This window comes from Fukomys damarensis, unplaced genomic scaffold (genome assembly GCF_012274545.1).
Source record: "Fukomys damarensis isolate Sample0158 unplaced genomic scaffold, DMR_v1.0_HiC HiC_scaffold_37, whole genome shotgun sequence".
Classification (NCBI taxonomy): domain Eukaryota; kingdom Metazoa; phylum Chordata; class Mammalia; order Rodentia; family Bathyergidae; genus Fukomys; species Fukomys damarensis.
Window position 1 is genome coordinate 18982029 of NW_022900949.1, and position 19135 is coordinate 19001163.

The 19135-nt window shown below is 37.9% G+C and overlaps 1 protein-coding gene across 1 annotated transcript in view; it reads right to left on the reverse strand.

Moving 5' to 3' along the window:
• The window catches only part of Gpr158 (G protein-coupled receptor 158), a gene marked incomplete at its 5' end in the record, with an annotated part of 394159 nt that overhangs the window by 176115 nt on the left and 198909 nt on the right, over positions 1–19135 (reverse strand). Inside the window, one exon of the mRNA XM_033759660.1 lies at positions 2312–2535. Within this exon, the coding sequence (XP_033615551.1) occupies positions 2312–2535 (224 nt within the window). The remainder of the gene's footprint in view (positions 1–2311; positions 2536–19135) is intronic.

Here is a 19135-nt window from a genome sequence, read left to right on the forward strand (position 1 = left end):
AAAGCTTTTCTGCCATTTTTACTTTTTTGATGTCTTTTAATACCCAAATTTTCAGTTTTCATGAAATTCAATTTTATTTATTTTCTTGTCATTTATGCTTCTGATGTCAAATCTAAACAGCCACTGCCTAAACCAAAATCATAACAATTTGTACATATTTTTATCCAAGAAAAGTTCCACGACTTTGGCTCACTCATTTAGGCTGATGTTCCATTTTGAGTCAAGTTTTGTATATGGAGGTGTCTCACCTCCATTTGGGGAGGTGAAAACCCAGGCTAAGCCTGGATAAAGAGTTGTCTGAAAACCTCAGGGTATGCAAGAGATTGAGACAGAATTCAAGTCCACATGCTGCCTCAACTGCTATGCTACTTCTATATTGCAGTTGGATCTTTTTTTGTGAGATAAATGTGAACTGATAAATTAAATGGGCTTTGTTGATTTATCAGTGGGTAGAGAATGTAATGGAAAATATCTTAGGAAAATATTACTCCAAAAGGGGTCATCAACTTTCTACTTTATCAAAGAAATATTGCAAAGAAGCATGAAACCTTTAAAAAGCAAATGCTATAAATGTATAGTCACTATACTGGATATGCTTTATTATTGCTTTAATAATTAACCCATTGCTTTTGGCAGTTGGAATCACAAGAGAAATAGCTCCAACATTTCCTTTATTCCGATATACACAAGACGTATATTCATTGACTTCGTTAACTCATATCCTCCTTTCACTATGTTACAATCTTCAAAAAGTGACCATCTTCAAACTAAGGACAAATGTATTTATTCCAACTACTATGTACCTATAGGACCTTTGCTAAAATGACATGTGCAGTTATGTAGTCTCATGATTTTGGTCAGTAATCTGCCATTTCACATGAAAGTTCAGGTAAATATGAAAGGCTAATAACATTGTCAATATTAAGTAACACTGACACAGATTAAGACCTTGATCTAGAAAGAACTATATATCATATGTTTCTCAATATTCAATGTGATATTCTAACCACTGTCTATCACTGACTCATCAATTTAGCACAGCAATCACTAATGATTAAAATCAATTAAGATTCATAAAGAAATAAATACCTGCTATATAAATGAATTCAATATATCAGGGAGATATCAGAACAATTGATTAAATAGATGTTTCAAATTTCCCTGTTCAGTCACTGATGGGCCCCTAAAACACCAGTTAATTTTAGCTGGGTGTTACATATTTCTCAACTCCATTTGCCTACTATTTATATATATAGGATTTAACATATAGTTTGTTGCAAAAGAAAGACTAGTGTTAGTTAAATGAAGAGCAATTTGCCTGTTTGCACTTTCTGGCTCAAAGTGGGTTTTAATTTGTGCTGCTTGCTTCAATTAATGAAATTGTCTATTTAAAATAACTACGGAAGCCCATAACATTAACATAAAGAATACATTCTCCTAGAATCTTAACAGAACCTTTTTGAAAAGTTAAGTTGAGGCTTTGTAATAAATACCATTCAGAGAAGGTTGCTTTCTTTTTAAAATATCTCATGGAAACACTTTCTACTTTCCAGAAACTCTATAATCTAAACCAAAGCAATCGTTCAAATTCAGAAAAGGCTGAAACTTTAGTACAAACAACCTCCTGCAAACAGAAGAACCATAAGTTCTAATACAATACCGACCACATTTCATTAATTGGGTGACCCTGGATAGATCACTTGAAAACTCTGCCCTGGACAATTTAACGTTCTGTCTACTCCTAATTGAGAAATATACATGTGCTTATATTATTGATTTCTCAAAAGAGAACCAAGGACAGATCCTCTCAAAAGCTAAGGTCTTCAAAGGACCACTATTATCCTGGGACACAAGAGCAAGAGCAAATATAAAGTCATAACAAGTTACTCCTCAGAGTATAATGTGCTCAAAGGTAGTTAAGTCATGCACCATCTTAAATATGACTAGAAAAATGAAATACCATAAACACAACAAAGCTTCTAGACATAAAAAATTAACAACACTTTCCTTGCAGGTCAAATAAGTTCCTTTAGAGACCACAGAGATGGTTATCAAGGAGAGTCCATCCAGGCACTCAGGCTCATGTTAAAATAGGGGGGAACATTCTTAAAATAATGTTAAATCACCATATTATTTAATCCCTATTTTTGCTGGGCAGCTAAACAATATAATTTTCATGCTCTGATCCAGTTATGTTATACAAAGACTTCTGCTTAGGAAAGAGGTAGTAGGTCTTAGAATTTCTATTTACTCAAAGAAAGAGGATACTTCATAGTAAAAGGGAGATCATAACCAGGGTACCTGAGTTTACCTTTGCTTTGCGAAAGTGATAGACCATCAGCATGCTGATGAAGTCCAGCAGCATACACAGGGCTTGGAAGGAGATGATGGCCAGTCGTAAGTACCTATCCTCCTGGACAGAGCACGGGCGGTCATCAGCACAGTAGGGACAGCCTTCTCTGCAGGGTAGGCAGACATGGGTTTCTTCTGACACCCCTTTTATGCTTCCTGAAGACTGGCGATCTGGACCCCTTCCTGAAAGTTCCAAATAAAACCACAGGGTCATATGCACCTCTGAGGTACGTAAGATAGAGCACAGAATGAAAAAACATCTTGCCTCCTCAATTGTTTTCCCATTTACTACAGACCTTTGATTAACTCTCCTGTAGGGGTGGGGAGAGATACTTTGCCTTTTGATCCCTTTGATTTAAAGTTAATACTCAGAGTAATTGAGAAAAATTAGCAAAAATAGAAATGAAACTCCTGAGGGCAAAAACTGGTCTGCTGAGTCTTTTCTATCATCATCTACCACTCACCACACATGAGGATATTCCCCAGTGCACAAGTCAGATTCCATGCATACTCATTAAAGAATTAACCAGAAGCCAGATAAGAAAGTTGATGTCTTTTATATAGTGAGTAAATGTATCCATCATTTATATCACTATGGAACTTCTTGACCTAGATGGCCCAGAATCTAAAAATGAGCCTTTGATTGCACTTTAATTCAGCAGAGATCTCATCTACCCAGTTCATTAGGACTAAATTGGATAAAATGGTACTTAAACAACAGTTGTGCAGTGTGCAATTGCCTAATGATGGTGCATGGTTAGCCCAGAGTCCAATACATACTTACAAGCTATCATGTAATTTTCCACTCCGCATACCCATAGGACATTTCCACACTGTTTGCTAATTGTTCTTATTGATCCTCTATTTAACTTCAGATTCTTCTGTCTCAGTTATCAAAAAGAAGTTAGCCTGAAGCCCAATACCTAAAGATTATTTTGAGTTTCTGAGTTCACTTTAGCAACAAATATCCAACGAATAACAAATAATGAAAAACCTCAAATACTCTAAACTCAACATAAAAGATATTAGTGAATATTCACCAAGTTTAGTATATGAAACAATTTTGATTGATGAATTCAAGAAAAAAGTTTTTCCATTTAATAGCATTTTACAAACAGAAAGTCTATTTCTTTTTTTTTTTTCAGCTTTAATTTAGTTTATTGGTACATTTTAGGGATACAGTACAGTTGCATTCATTGTTGGGAATTTGTACCTCTACATGACATGTCAGAAAGTCTATTTCTTTCATCTCTAGTTAAAACTTCAAAATCTTTCCGAAGTAAATTTATCTACTTTTCCTCAGTAAGTACAATGACAAAAACATAATGGAATATGCTGCCTTAAAGGAGGATATTACTATTCAGAAAACAAAAGGAAATTAAAAGAAAGAAGTGAGGTATAGAAGGGCTGAGTGGAATGTTAAGTTCCATGTCAGACAATTTAAAGTTGAGATCCAACTCATTGTCTCAGAGAAGTAATGAAAATCTGAGAAATGGTAGTACAGTAAGACTGCAGTGTAGGAGCCATAGTGTAGGACTGCAGTGTAGGACCTACAGAGAGACCTGGGAGTGGTGAGAGAATGCTTGAGAGCATGAAGAGGAACACACTCAACAAGGAACAGTATTCACAATGCTGCAACAGAAACGAAGAATTTACTGGAAGATACCGGAATGTGATCAAGTATGATGATGGGGAAAGGCTACAGGAGTTAATGATCTTATCCTTCACTGACCTTTAAAACAGTACATTCAAAGACTAACAGAGATCGATATCAAGTTTTCAGGACTTAGGAGCTAAATAAGTGATATTATTTCAGTGAGTGTTCCACTGAATGAAAAAAAAAATAAGAAAAGTTGATGGTAAACAGGAGTGAAGATGTTGTAAAAAAATGAATTTCAATCATCAAAGGAGCCTCTGAAAATTGAGGAAAGATATGAAACACTATAAAGAAAGACCTTAAGAAATTAGTAGTTCATATTGAACATACTCAAGAGCATCAGTTAATAAATTAAAAGCACTTCTAATACTGGGGAAAAAAGTAGAATTATACAAAGATTTTTTTAAAATTTCTTTATTTTTATTTTGTTTTGTTTGGCAGAGAGGATAAATCAATGGAAAAACTATGTAGAAGTTAAAAAAAGAAAAAAGAATGTCGAAGTCAATCTTTTAGTCTTAAATTTCTCAACAAAGCAGGTAAGAAAGTACATTGAGAGTGAAAAAGGCAGTTTTAAGGCTAACAACATAAAAGATGAGATAGGAAAATAATACAGAAAGGTTTGTTGGGTTAGTCCACAGAAAAATAATCCGGTTAGGATAAAGTAGTATGATTTATAGAAGACCTAGTTAAGAAAGATACTTTTGTGATTTTTGTAATTATCAGAAGCATAGAAACAAATAGAGAGGATAGACTAAAGAGGATTGTGCCAGTGACTATTTCAGCTTTATTTTCATGTGACTATAAAAGTAGGCATCAAGAGTATAAGAAGGCACAGACAAGGGGAAAAAAATGAGAATCAAGACCTGTCATGTAAAGGTACAAGATCCCAATAATGAATGTAATTGTACTGTACACCTAAAATGTACCAATAAACTCAATAAAAGAAAAAAAAAGAGTATAAGAAGGGAAGAGTAAGAAAAGAGGAGAAAAGGCCAACATAGGCTACATGAGGCAATGGCAGCCTTTACTTTTGGGGGCAGCTAGTGCTGGATTCTCCATTGACCTCGCGAAGCTGAGTCAACTTGAGGTTAGAGCCAGAATAACTTTGCTACCCTTACTCACTGAAAGGGACAGCCCCACATTCCCAGATTATGCTCTCGTGAGTTCAGAATAGCTTCCTGCCTCCTGCGCAATGACTTCAGAGGTACTCCCCAGCTGACAATGAGAAGCATGTTATGAAATTTCACCACTGCTTTTATGATACAAAGCCATTCAGAAACAGTCATACAATGGCTAGAGTTAAAAGCAGGGTGAAGAGGAATTCAGAGTAATGAAAATCAGCTATCCAATGCAGATGAAAACCTGAGTATGGGAGGGCACACAGACCAGAAGCTAAGAAGAACAAGAAAGTAAGACTGAGAAGACAATGTGCTGAATCTTGAGTACAAACTGGCTAACCAGCTACAATCACTGTACTGAATAAAATAAAGACTTGTCATGGATTCAGAATGAGGGTAAATAGACTCTTGAGAGATATAGGGTAGTCAGAGAAGTTGGGCATCAGAAGATGATAAGAGTACAAGCTTTGAGATTCAGATTTGGGAACCTGAGGTTACAATTTTCACTTCTGGCAAAAAGGGAAGGGCAGGGATTGAATTTATATTTCCATCAGTAACCACCAAGAACGATGGACAAAATGAGATCACAAATGGACAAGTGGACTGAAATGTGATGGTTTTTTCAGATACTTGGCATCAGCAACAAAGGAAACTGATTCCTAATCTAACAAGTGCAAACCCTTCTTAAACAAACCAAAGTACCATAAACGAAACTCAAAAACAGTTACATTAATAAAATTAAAGTATCTATGAAAGGTACTGCTTGTTAAAAGTCTTTCTTAATAGAATCTTTGGTTTCTTTATCAGCTAAACTTCATCAGCTAAACTCACTGGTACACACTATAGGTACTGGCTACCTACATGCATTGAATATGTATTACTTTTGTCACAAACAAAATAGGAACTTCAACTATACAATGGACCCTTGAGTTATGACTGGCCTCACATACGAAAAATTTGAGTTATGACCAAATTTTAATTTTAACATATGACCCAAATTCTGGCCACTTGGCTGGTTGTAAACAAAGACTCATGATGCCGAAAAAGCTAATGGAAGCATACATATTCACCAGTCTGATCCCAGATGTGTATTTGTAGGTGTAATTTTGGTCAGTGCTTTATATAATTACTATGCTTACTGCTATCAAAATGGCCCCCAAAAAGCTAGAAAAGAAGCTAAGGAAGGGAAGAGAAAGAAAGTGATCACAGCCAAAAAGAAGAGGGAAATTGTAGAGAATCATAAAAGTAGTGTTTGTGCGATGATCTCGCTAATGCGCAGCATGTTGAAATCTACCATCTCAACAATCTTTCAGAGAAAATACTTGTATAAGGAAGCTAGTGTTGCTAAAGGTGTTACTCAAATCAGTAAGTCATGGGCAACAGTGTGTAACAAGGTAGAAAGGCTATTATTAGTGAGGATAAATGAAAGGCAGATGGCAGGTTATAGCCTATCTGAGTCTATAACTTGTGAAAAAGCTAGGGCTATAAATGCAAATCTTGTAAAGGACAATCCATCAATGCATGATAATGGTGAAACACTTTGTGCCAACAAGGGGAGGTTTCACAATTTTAAAGCAACAACTGAAGTTCACAGTGTAACTAATCATGGTGAAGCAGCCAGTGCTGATAAAAGGGCTGCTGAAAATTACATGCACCACTTCGAAATGATGACACAGAGAAATGGCTTTTGCTCTCACCAAGTTTTCAACTGTGATGAATCTGGACTTCCTGGAAGAAAGAATATATATTACCCCAAAAGAGAAAAAAATGCCAGGCTACAAGCCCATGAAAGATAGGCTAATCTCATTGCTATGCGCCAAGGAGAGTGGTGACCTCAAGATAAAGCCTCTCTTAGTTTATCATTCTGGGACCCCCAGAGTGTTCCAAAAACATAAAGTCATGAAGAATAGGCTAGAGATCATGTGAAGATGTAATGCAAAAGTCTGAGTAACAAGAGTACTTTCTCTTGAGTGGATCAGAAGGCTTTCTGTACTACTGTTAAAAAATGTCAAAAGGACAAAGGTTTACCACTCAAGGCTCTCCTCATTATGGACAATGCTCCTACTCACCCATAACATTTGGAAGAAGAACTGGCTCAAGAATTCTCATGGCTCCCAATTGAGCTCCTCCCACCTAATATAACTCCTCTACTGCAGCCTATGGCCCAGGAAGTTATAGCTGATTTTAAGAAGCTATATACCACGAAACTATTTCTAAAGAGCTCTCAGATGGTCTCACTTATGGATTGACCCTTAAAAAGCTCTGGAAAGAACATTACATCATCCTTTCCTGTGTAGGATTAATTGAGAAATCTTGGGTCAATGTCTATCTAGGGACATTGACAACTGCCTGGAAGAAAGTATGGCCTAAAATTATACAGAAGAGAGACTTTGTGGACTGTGTAGAGGAGTCTGAGCCTTCAACTGACCCTGGGGTTGATGACACTGTCACTACAGCAGAGTCGCTAGGTTGCAGGCAGACAGTGGTGATGTTGAGGGACTGGGGGAGGAACACTCAGAGGAACCTTTTCATTCATTTTTTAAGCTTATATTTGTGTTCAGTACCAAACTCATGGTGCATTTCCAATAAATCTAAAAGCTCTAAATTTATCCCTGATTTTTTTCTCCAGTGGTACTGGGGATTGAAACTGGTGCCTTCACACTAAATTATGTCCCTGGCCCTTTTAAAATTGCTTTTATTTTGATAGAGGGTCTCACTAAGTCCCTAAATTGCCCAAGCTGGGCTTGAACTTGGAATCTTCCTGCCTCAGTCTTCCAGAGTACAGGGATTATGGGTATGCAACACCACTCCTAGCTAAAAACTACTTGTTTTTCAACACTGGGGATTGAATTCAAGGCCTTAACAGTTGAAACTGCATTCTCAGCTGTTATTTATTTTCTATTTTGAGACAGGCACACACTAACTTGTCCAGGTTGAGCTTGAAGTTGTGATTTTCCTTCCTCAACCTCCAGAGTGCAACATTTTTTATTATGACCATTACTTTACTATCTCACATTTTTTTTCATATTTAGCTGTTATTTTGTTGTACAGGCTATATTTCAGCAGGATACACCAGGTAATTTTTAAAATAAAGTATAAATGAAAGATATCTCAGGATAGTAGCACAGAGTGTATAGCATTTGATAGAAACAAAAATTCTTATTCAAAAGAATTCTTACTCAACTCAAAAACTATTTTTGAATGTCAAATTATATGCCAGACACTGTTTTAGTAAGACAAATCAGTAAGCAAAACAAAGGTCTCTACTTTTATGGAAATTTTGTTCTAGTGGGAGAACATAGAGGCAAGTGTTCGTCAACATAATAGGTGAAAAGGATGGTGTGTTAAAACCAAGAAGTGCCAAGTGGAAAAACAGACATGGAAAAACAGGAGAGGAATCCACTGTGCTGGCAGTGGGAGCTGAAAGGTGAAACAAGGTGGTCAGGGTAGTCTTTATTCTCAAAGTGACATCTGAACAGAGGTTTGAAGGAGTAGCCAAGATAACCACACTGACTCATGGGTGAAGAGAGTTCCAGGAAGAGGAGCAGCCAGAACAAAGGTGCAAGATGTGAGGAAGCACGAAAGGTAAGGAGGGACAGCAGAGTGAGAGTGGTGCCCTGAAGTTCCAGACGAGGTGAGAGAAGTAGGACAGGCCATTCAGAGCACTGTAGGTGACTCTGGGGACTCGGCTTTGACCCTGAGTAAAACAGGGACACATGGCAAAGTTTTGGGTGGAGGATAACATGACGGGCTTGATGATGTTCGAGGGGTGCTTTGATTGTACAGAATACACTGTAAAGGTCAAGGGTAGATGCAGGAAGGTGAATGGAAAGCTATTGGAGAAATCCAGTTAAGACCTCATCACAGCTGAAACCTCCATGTAACAATCTTAAAAAGTGTCTGGATTCAGCTAAAGTTTAAAGGTGGAGTCAACAAAAATTTTGGGGAAGTTGGCCACAGCAAGAGAAAGAAAGAATAGTGTGAACTCTGTCTTTAGGATGTTCAGCATGAAAAACAGAAGGATGAAGTTACCACCGTCCAAGATGGGGAGGAATGCATGTGGAGAAGGTTTTGAAAAAACCTTAGGGCAGGGGATTTAGCTCAGTGGTTCTACTGCCTGCCTTGCAAGTGCAAGGACCTGAGTTCAATTCCCGGTACAAAAAAAAGAAAAAGAAAGAAAGAAAAGAAAAAGATCATAAATTCAGCAGCGAGGCCCATTAGTAGGAGGATGTGTACTAGAGATCTAAATGATAATGCCAAAAAGCATCTTGATGTATGTCTGCATTCAAGATAAATATTTGGAGATCAAGGGCATTTAGATAATATTTAGTGCTGTGAACCCAGAAGAGATCCCTAAGAGAAGAAGTATATATAGGGAAGATACCAAGGGTCTTCCAATATTAGAGCCAAACAAAGTCCTTGATCACCCAGAACTGTCCCTCATCCTGCCCCATACACCAAAAAAGGCACCACATTATTTTTTCTAGTACGCGCAAATGCAGAAACTTTAATAGAAGACATTTATTCATAATTTAACTGTGTTTGCTATCTTGGTCTTGGTCTTTCCAAAGCAGAACCTAAGATATGAAGTTGGGAGGTGATTTCTGAAGCAGGACTGGCAGTTCAGAGAGTGAAACAAAGAAGAATAATGGGAAATAAAGGCTAATTTACTGAGGGAGACAGCACTCTGGGCATTGGGGGATCGAGTCTCTTGAGAGCCTAGCAATTACACAAATTCTTCTCAGATTTTTCTCTCCAAAGGACAGGAGGCAGACTCTTTGTGCAGCAAATAACTATCTCACTATTTGACAGCTGTCCCAGAGAACTTCATTTTCCTAGCATTCCTGGGCAAGGTCTGAGCAAGCTTAAGGAGAATCACAGGAAGGCCTGAGGCATAAAAGGCAAAAAATTGTCTTGGCACTTGGATTGGATAATGACAGCTATTGTCTATCACAGGCTACAGCTAATAATGAAGGTGAGTCTAAAGTGAATGACATGGGCATTAAAAGCATAATCACAGCTTGTATATTCCAAAGTTGGCTTGGCACTCTATGTGTAGAATATAACTTGAATGGTGCCCCCAGATTTGAACAACATGCTGTCCATGCACTGGACAGTGGTAGATGAACAAGCTTGGGACCTGTTTGGTCACCACGATTATGAAATTACTTACATTCACTGGCAAAGTGGTTTACTCTGCAGAAGGAGTCCCTTCTTGCCTTTGGCCTTTTTTCTTTCCTTTGTAACACTGTATGTCAACCAATTTTTGAAATGAATTGCTCTCAGTTAAACAGCTGTATTTAAAGAGCAGAGTCCTCTCTGGTACCCTCTTTGCTGTGTGGAACGAAACGCCATAGCTATACAGAAAGATACTTTAATACCTGGCTGATGGAACCAGTCTAAAGGGCTTTTAAAATCTGAAGGCCTGATAAGCTTACATCATCACCAAAGGAATAACCTTAGTTTCATGTTGGTGATAATATGGCAAAACACTGGCCACATGCAAGAGCGAATATTTTTAGATATGTCAAAGATGCATGCGTCGTTCTGCAATTTTCTAAACATTTGAGTTAAAGAATGGCTATTATTTTTTCTATATGAGATATATCCTATGGTTCACAAAATGTTCCTTTTGCAATGTGCAGAATATATAAAATTTAAAAATAGAGTATGTATCTTTCCCTTATGGTGACTTCTAATGTAAATAGATAACCAAAGGAAGTCACTTATTTTATTTCAAATACTAGGATAATAGAAACCTTGATTTCTAAAATTATGATATACAATAAACATTTTACAGAAAAAACAGAATATTCAGCCAGGCACAGTAACACACACCCCTAACCCCGGCTTTTGTAAGAACGAGGCAGGAGGGTGAAAAGTTTGAGCCCAGTGTGGGCAATTTAGCAAGACTTTGTCTCAAAATTTTCAAAAGAGAAATTTAAAAGAACAGAAGGGCTGGGGTTTTAGCTCATTGATGCTGCTGACTGCTTCGCGAGCACAAGATCCCAAGTTCAATGCCTGGTTTATATGCACAAATAAGGAAAGAAGGAGGGGGGAGGGGGAGGGAGCGAAGGAGGGGGGAGAAAGGAAAGAAAGAAGGAAGGAAGGAAGGAAGGAGAAAGAAAGAACAGGAGACAGAGCTCAGTGGCAAAGCACTTTCCTACCATACAGGGCCCTAACGTCAATCCCCAGTGTGGAGGAAAAAAGGAAATAGAGTATACATTGTTTTCAAAATTTATATGTATGGTTAAATAAATAATTAACAAAAATTGCTTTTTTTTTTTTTGCATCGGGGATCGAACTTGGGACCTTGTGCTTATAAGGCAGGCAGTGGAACCACTGAGCTAAATCCCTGGCTCTTTTTTTCTTATTTTACAATAAAATTGTATTCTCTAATCAGACTTATATACCATTCCTGCACTGTGATAGACATATATTTATTTTTCTAACCCAATGTTATTACTCATTTTTTCTAATTTTGGCTCTCTCTGCATTAATGTAGTCTGTTGTTCATGTTCAGTGATTGCAATGTCCCACAATTCTGATTGAGGAATATAAATTCCTTCTGAAAACCAGCCTTTTGGGAGAGATTTTTGACCGAAACTATAATGCCTTCTGAATGGCCTTAAATTATGATCATTTAAAAATTTATATGCACTGAGAACAGAAGACTTTATGTATCTTCATATACTTGGCACCTAATGCAATATTTTATAGATATTGGATACTCATTAAATAATTATTAATGATGAAAGTGCTCTATCAAAAGGACAAATTGATCTGTAATGCAACTTTTTTTGAAATTAAGATTCAACTCAGTACAGGATTCTTCATGCTCTCAGAGCATACATAAGAATTTATTCAAAAGTATATTTCTTGGGATGCTAGAAATAAACTAGAAAAATATACCAAGAATATTAAGTTTAAAAGTATCAGTTTGTCATTTGAGAGTAAATACGTTTGGAAACCATGTTGAATGATAATTTGATTTGAAATCTCAGTTCCAGGTGAAACACATGCACAGAATGATTCTCTGCTCCAGTGTTGACATCTTAAAATGATACTGATACAGAGAACTTCTGTAAATAATCAAAAGACCTACAAAATGTTAGGAAAATGTAAAATGACTTCCGCTGTCTCTAACAGCAATCTGCTTTGTTTAGTTCAAAATTGCCAGACACTGGCGGCACCTGGCTTCATCCCTGACCTTGAACACCCACTTCCTGTGCACTAGGGTGGATAGCTAGAGTAATATTAAGGTAAATTCCCAAACTACAAGGAATTGTTAGGTCTGGGTTAAAGTGAACTGCCTGGTTACTGTAATTTGTACACGGGCAATGTGAACTGAGGAAATGAAATGTAACCACCTGAGTGAGATCAAAAAGGAGTTTAGCCCAGTGAGGGGTCGATCTCTAGCCCTGCTCTTAGTTTTATTGACCTTTTGTCGACACAATAAACTTTTTATTATTTTACTTCCATTCTACTGCTTTGTGCATGTCATTCACCAATTCCTTCCCCAACAATACTTGGAACTTTCAAAGACAACTGGCAAACTTATAAAACTATTAACTGCATCAATAGCAAACTTTTAGTTTCATATATGGATATAAGCATGCTACTTTGAACAAAACTACAGAGAAGACTTTTGGGGAAAGGTTACAGTAGGATGTTCATATTTTAGGATTCTAGAAATTCCTCTGTATATATGAGCCTTTCAAAATAAATTGTGACAATCTATGACCAGTGTGTCACATCTACTTGCTTGCTTTAATTTTGTCATTTTGACAAGAGAACCTAAAACCTTCCATTTCTCTCCATAGAAGTACTTTAGAATGGCTAAGTAAACCATAATGCATTTACCCAATGCTTTATTCCCTCAAATAATTAAAATTTGTTTGAGAGAACTATGTATGATAATGAAAATGTTAACTCTGACTACTTAGGAAAGTGGTGTGCCACAAGTTTCTTTCACATGGGTTACATTTTTCTTCATAAATTAATCACATGTAGTTTGTATGGAAATGTGTAGGGATTATCTATATATCTTGTTTCTAGTCAAAATTTACTAAATTTGAATATTTATAATTTTTAACACTACACCCAAACAAAAATGATTATGTAGGGCTGGGAATTTAGTTCCGTGGTTCCCCCACCTGCCTTGCAAGCACAAGGACCTGAGTTTGATCCCTTGTACCCCCCAAAAAAAATGGTTATGTAGGAATATGTTCTAAATATTATATTATATACTTATAGAGCTTTATGCTTTTTATTATGTAAACAATGCATCTTTTTGTAAGAAAAAAGAAAACAGAGAGGCAAATACACAAGACTCAAATAATTCCACTATGTAGGGAAAATAAAATTACTATATTAATAAACATATAGATATTCTGCGTACCATATTGAGCTAATATGCAAATGAGCTAATAAATCAATTTTCTCTGCTGGGTTTTTTAAAAAATACTTGGACATAGATAACTACTTGTTAACATGAGCAAATCTCAAAATAGCAATGTGATACAGTGGGATAATGTAAACAAAAAATAAGAACAAGAAGAAGGAATACAGGAAGATTTCAGCCAGTGTGGGGGAAGAAGATGTTGTACGACTAGAAAACTGTGGCTAAAAGCAAAGCACCTTTATAGGAGGGTGGAATCTGAAAGACTCTGAGACCAAGAAATAAGTGTGTCTCTGCTAGGAGGGAGAAAAGGGACACTGAGCAGACTGTGTGAGGAAAGAATCATACACTTCCAAATAATATGTGCCAAGTAGTAATTAGAACTGTATATCCACTGTATCATTTAATCCTTATGAAAGTTCTATAAAATGGGTGATAGTATTCCAATTTTGCACATGACATAAATGAGGTTTAGAGAAATTAAATAATTTAAGTAATATTGCAGTAGGAGTTGAGCCAGGATTCAAACCTAAAACCCTAAAATTTATTTCAGAAATGATGGGCTTAATTATTACATTTTCCTGTGTGTAGAGAATTAGCTCTGATATTAACAAGGAGAGGAGTCCAGCATGTTACTCAGAGTAAATACAACTGTCTTCAAGTAGACTCGCTGCCCTGGAAATGCCTCCTCTGGTAACCAACCCCATCTCCCAGGGACTTAGCACTAGGACATCAGTCGCTCTGAACAGGGCTAATGAAAGAAAATACGAAAACTGAAAATTAGGCAAATAACACAAAAACATAAGCATTGGGAATCAGATGGAAAATTCTATTACACCTGGAATAAAACATTAATTTCCCTGCCTCTCTTTCTCCCTTGTTTCTTCCTCTCTCTCTTTCCCTTTATTCCTTCTTCTCTTTTTCCCTTCCTTCTGTATGGGGTATTTAGTCCATGGCCTCAGACATGCCAAAAGTCACTGAGCTATACCCCCATCGCACTAGGTTCCTATAATACAACAAAAGTCCAGGCACAAGCCTGAAGTCAGACCAGCAGCAAAAGTGAAAATGCTGATTTCAGGACTGTTCTTCAAATTCTTTTAATTTTTCCATCTAAGTTAGAACTGGTGCTTCCACCAACACTGAGCTTAGACCACAGAAATATCTCTAGCTCCACAGCCAAGAAAGAGGAGCAGCAAGAGAGTAAGGACACAGCTGACAGGAAGAGGCTCATCAGGGACAAGTTAGCCCTGCAGCTCAGCATCTCTACCTTGTACCTCTTTCAAGAAGCTCCCCTTCTTTTTTCCTTCAAAACTACACATTCTCAAAGTATCTAATGCTTGTACTCATTTTTCCCTTGACCATAAGAATAGCACTGGCATTGTCAAACTAGGGATTGCCGTTTTTAGCTTACTCGTTAAGTTACGAGTTAACAGGTTACTCGTAACTTGAGATTTAACAGGAAATATGAAGAAGCTGAAGTTATTCCAAAAGACAAAAGGAATAAGACTGAAAGGCTGGGAATGTGTCCGTATGAAAGAGAAGTTTGACTGAAGACACCATTCTTACTAAGATGGAGGAATTTGAGAAAGATGAGATTGTCACAAGCTTGTTTTTCACCAACCTGGAAGTGAACAAACCGAATTTGAAGAGACAGCTACACGTTGGTACTTGGTTATTCTGAAATCCTGCTACTTCCCAGATGTCAGATCCCATTAGCTGACACATGACTACTGATTCTGACAGAGATGCCAGGAACTAGGTCTCTGGGCTGTCAGCAGTTTCAGATCATGCCATTTGAACCCAAATGTGTTGGTCTTTACAAGCCCTTTGTATATAGTGGGCCTATGTCTAAATAAAGATTTTTTAAAAGCATTGCGTATTCTAACAAGATTTTTACCAGCCATATTTATATTTCTTCTAAGACATCAGCATCACTTTTTAGCTGTACTCTCCAAAGAGGATACAACTCTTTAAGAAGGGGCGGAAATCGTGGCTTTTCTAGATATACAACTATAAATTAAATGAAATATTATCTTTGCAGCGCAGTTTTGCTATTTTCTGTCTCATTTTCCCTATTAGGCAGCTAACCAATTTCTTCCTGCTACCTCGTAGTTCCTAAGTGCTATTTCTCCCTGTTGCCCTTCTCAAAGCAGCTCTGGTTGCTGCATCTTTGCTACCCATCTTCCTTCTGACGCATGGAGAATTCATTCTCCAAAAGTTCTAGCTTAAATCACCAGCTGCCCTAATGGAATAAAATGTTGAAAAGCACTACTTATGACTGATGAAACACAAGGATTCTTTCTTTATATGTATCATTAATATATGTATGAACATTATATATAACTGATATTATATATTATATTGAATAATAAATATATTGATATATATAAAATTATATACCAATTAGTTTATATATATATATAATGTTTGCATATATCCATTTACTTAAGTACATCTGCTGAACACTGAATATATACCATGCACTGTGCTAGCAGTTGTACATACATTGCTTCCTATTCTGGGTCTCCAATGCCTTCTTCACCTTTGGTCCCAGAGCTATCTGTGGTCCCTTCTTGCTTCCTGGACATCCCTCAAGAAAGTATCAAAAAAAGCCCATATAATCTGTGGGGATACTAAGACAATACATTAAAACACAAAGATATGAAATGTTTTCTAATAATAAATCAGAAAATATAAACATTTTTTACAGTTCTTGGCTGATGACCCTCATGGTGAGTTATAGCTTGTACTTCCTGGTTAAACTGTTGTACTCTTTCTTAGATGAGGAGTGGTTAATGTTGGGTTTTTGTGCTACCTGACAAAGGTATCAGGAGAGATTTATTTAACAACACATTACTGGCTTCCAGTCACAACAACAGGTGGTTTTCTGCCCTGACTGTGCAAGATCAGCCAAGGTTAAATATGTGCTGAGGTCAAAGCTACATTCACCTACAGATTACCTTTCTGAAAACTATGGTCTCTTCCCACGGCTGTTGTATGTATGAGATGAAAGTTAGACTAATGCAGAAAAGCAGCCCTTCCTAAGTGAGTACGTCCAGTAGAAAACCACTAGCTTTTAAAATAAGGAAGAAAGTAGGAGTTGTGCAAATTAAATAAAGATAAGTTGTTAAAGGTTAACCAGCTTTGCCTGGTGGTGTTATAAGCAAATGGCATAGTCATTCTCTGGTTCTACAATATTTAGATGTTTTATTTCAGTCACATAGTGGGAGCTGAGAACAAATGTGGGTAAACCAGATACAAAATACCTTCACAGAACATAAGCTAAACTCTGGTCCCTTAATCTTTCAGTGTTGAATCATATGTTATGTCTGGACCGTGAATATGAAGAATGCCAAAGTAGTTCTGGTATCGCCATGATTTGAGAGAGAGAGAGAGACAGAGACACACACAGAGAGAGAGAGAGAGGTAGAACCTGAAAGCATATTATCATCATTGCTAGTGATGTTTCCTATGGTCACAAAATAAATTACCACAAATTTAGGAGCTTCGCACATCTCTCTGCTATACCTTAGTTTCTAGACATGGCGTAGCTGGATTCTCTGGTGAAGATCTCACCGAGTTGGAATCAAGGGCAGGGATAAGGGGGGAAAATGAGAACCAAGACCTGTCATGTAAAGGTACAAGATCCCAATAATGAATATAACTGTACTGTATAGCTAAAATGTACCAATAAACTCAAAAAAAAAAAATAAAAAAAGACTTTTGGTTCTCCTCCATGGAGAACTGAGACCTCTTCCAAGCTCATTCAGGCTGCTTGAAGAATTGAGCTCCTTGCAGTTGTGGAACTGATGTCCCTGTTTCTTGCTGGCTCTCCATGACGTTTACCATGCTGAAGTTACTGGCCAGCAAATGAATCAATCAAGTTTTCCTTTCCCTCTGTTTGTCTCTCTTCCTTTCTCCCTCCAGTCAGCTACAAAGGACTCTTACATCATATGGGACTGGACCTTCACTTTAACATGGCCCTGGGCAAGGGCGTGACCGCCCCAGTGCACTCTCAGGTCCCCTCACAGCGAAGGTGGAACATGCAGGGTGTGTGGCCTGAGAGCCTTGGAGGTCATCTTAACATTCTGCTTGCAACTATTATTCAGAGCAGAAGCTGAACTCTGGAATGTAGGAGTAAGGAGAGAGAAAAATGTTCCTCATTTCTAGAACCTAGAAATTAACTGCAAATAATCTCAAGACTCAGAACAGTATTTTTTTGGGAGAGGGAGGGAAAAGTCTATTAATAAAACTACACATGTGAGCCCAACATTTCGAGAGGAAGGCCTGCAGGTGTCTATCTCAATGTATCTTTCGACTTATGCCTAGTAGGATGTAAATTCCTGTATACACCCATAATAATGATGGAAGACATTACTGTATAACTATATAAAGAAACACACATCCCAGTTTTAGAAACTCCAAAACCTAATTGCTCATGAAACTACCTCCTTTTAAGCCACCATAACCCTTCCTGTTAGTTAATATATCTAATAAGTGACTACAAGCCCAAACAGGAATATAGCATTCTTTACAAAGAGAGTAAAATACAGTATTTCAATTGTAACAGTAATGTTTGCTGGACTAGGAGTAAAGCAAGCAGTTGATTAAGTTTAGATTGTGGGGTAAAAACTGGATAGACCTGGCAGGACTTTCTGTCCTTTGCTTAGGGGACATTATACATCAAAGCGAAAGGATAGTCACTCCTGTGGTTGCATACTGACACATCAGATTGCCTAGGGTTCAGGGAGACCCAGCTGGTGGTTTGGAGGGAGTAAGCAGCTTTGTTGTGTGAAGGTCCTGCGGCAAGGCCTTGATGGGACTTTTGGGAAATGAGTGACACCGGACAGAGATCTCGCCAGAGAATGGAGATTTAAGACCTCCCATTACAAGGAGATGAATTCTACCAACAATTTGAAAGACATCTGAAGAGTAATGTGAATCCAAGGAAAGATCACATCCTAGGTACACCTTGGTTTTAGCCTTCTGAGCCCTAAGCAGAAGAATCGGCTAGTGTGTGACCAGATGAAGAGAAATGTCTGACAATGAATTAGTGTTACTCTAAGCGGCTCACTCTGGCAACTTTGCATACAGCACAGTGTGAGGAGCACAGCAAGTGCACAACATCGACGTCACAGCACACGGCAGACTGGGCAAGGAATCCCAAGGTCTCTGAGATGGCTCACAGAAGCTAATCAGTTACAGCCAAGAGCAGATGGCCCGAATGCCACACCTGGAGCAAAAAATAAGAGGGGTGGACTTGCCCACAAACGCCACATAAAAAGGCACTGCAGAACTGCAAACCAGACACACCATCTCCATCAAAGGATGAAGGTTCGGCAGGACCTCGGTTGGAATGGTGTGGTCTCCCAGTCATATGAGCAACTCGCACTGGGGCCTTCTACCTCCCTGTGTGTGCCTTACAGAATAAGGGTTTGCTGTGTGAATTGATGTGTGAATAACCGTGCATTAAAAACACAGTGTGACCCGGCGGCGTGAGCGCGAGCTCCCGGCCTGCGCGGGAGCCCCTGGCCTGCGCGACAACAGACCAGGAAGGCCCCAAGGACCCCAGAGGGGGTTTTTTTCAGCTGCCTGCCTGCCTGCCTG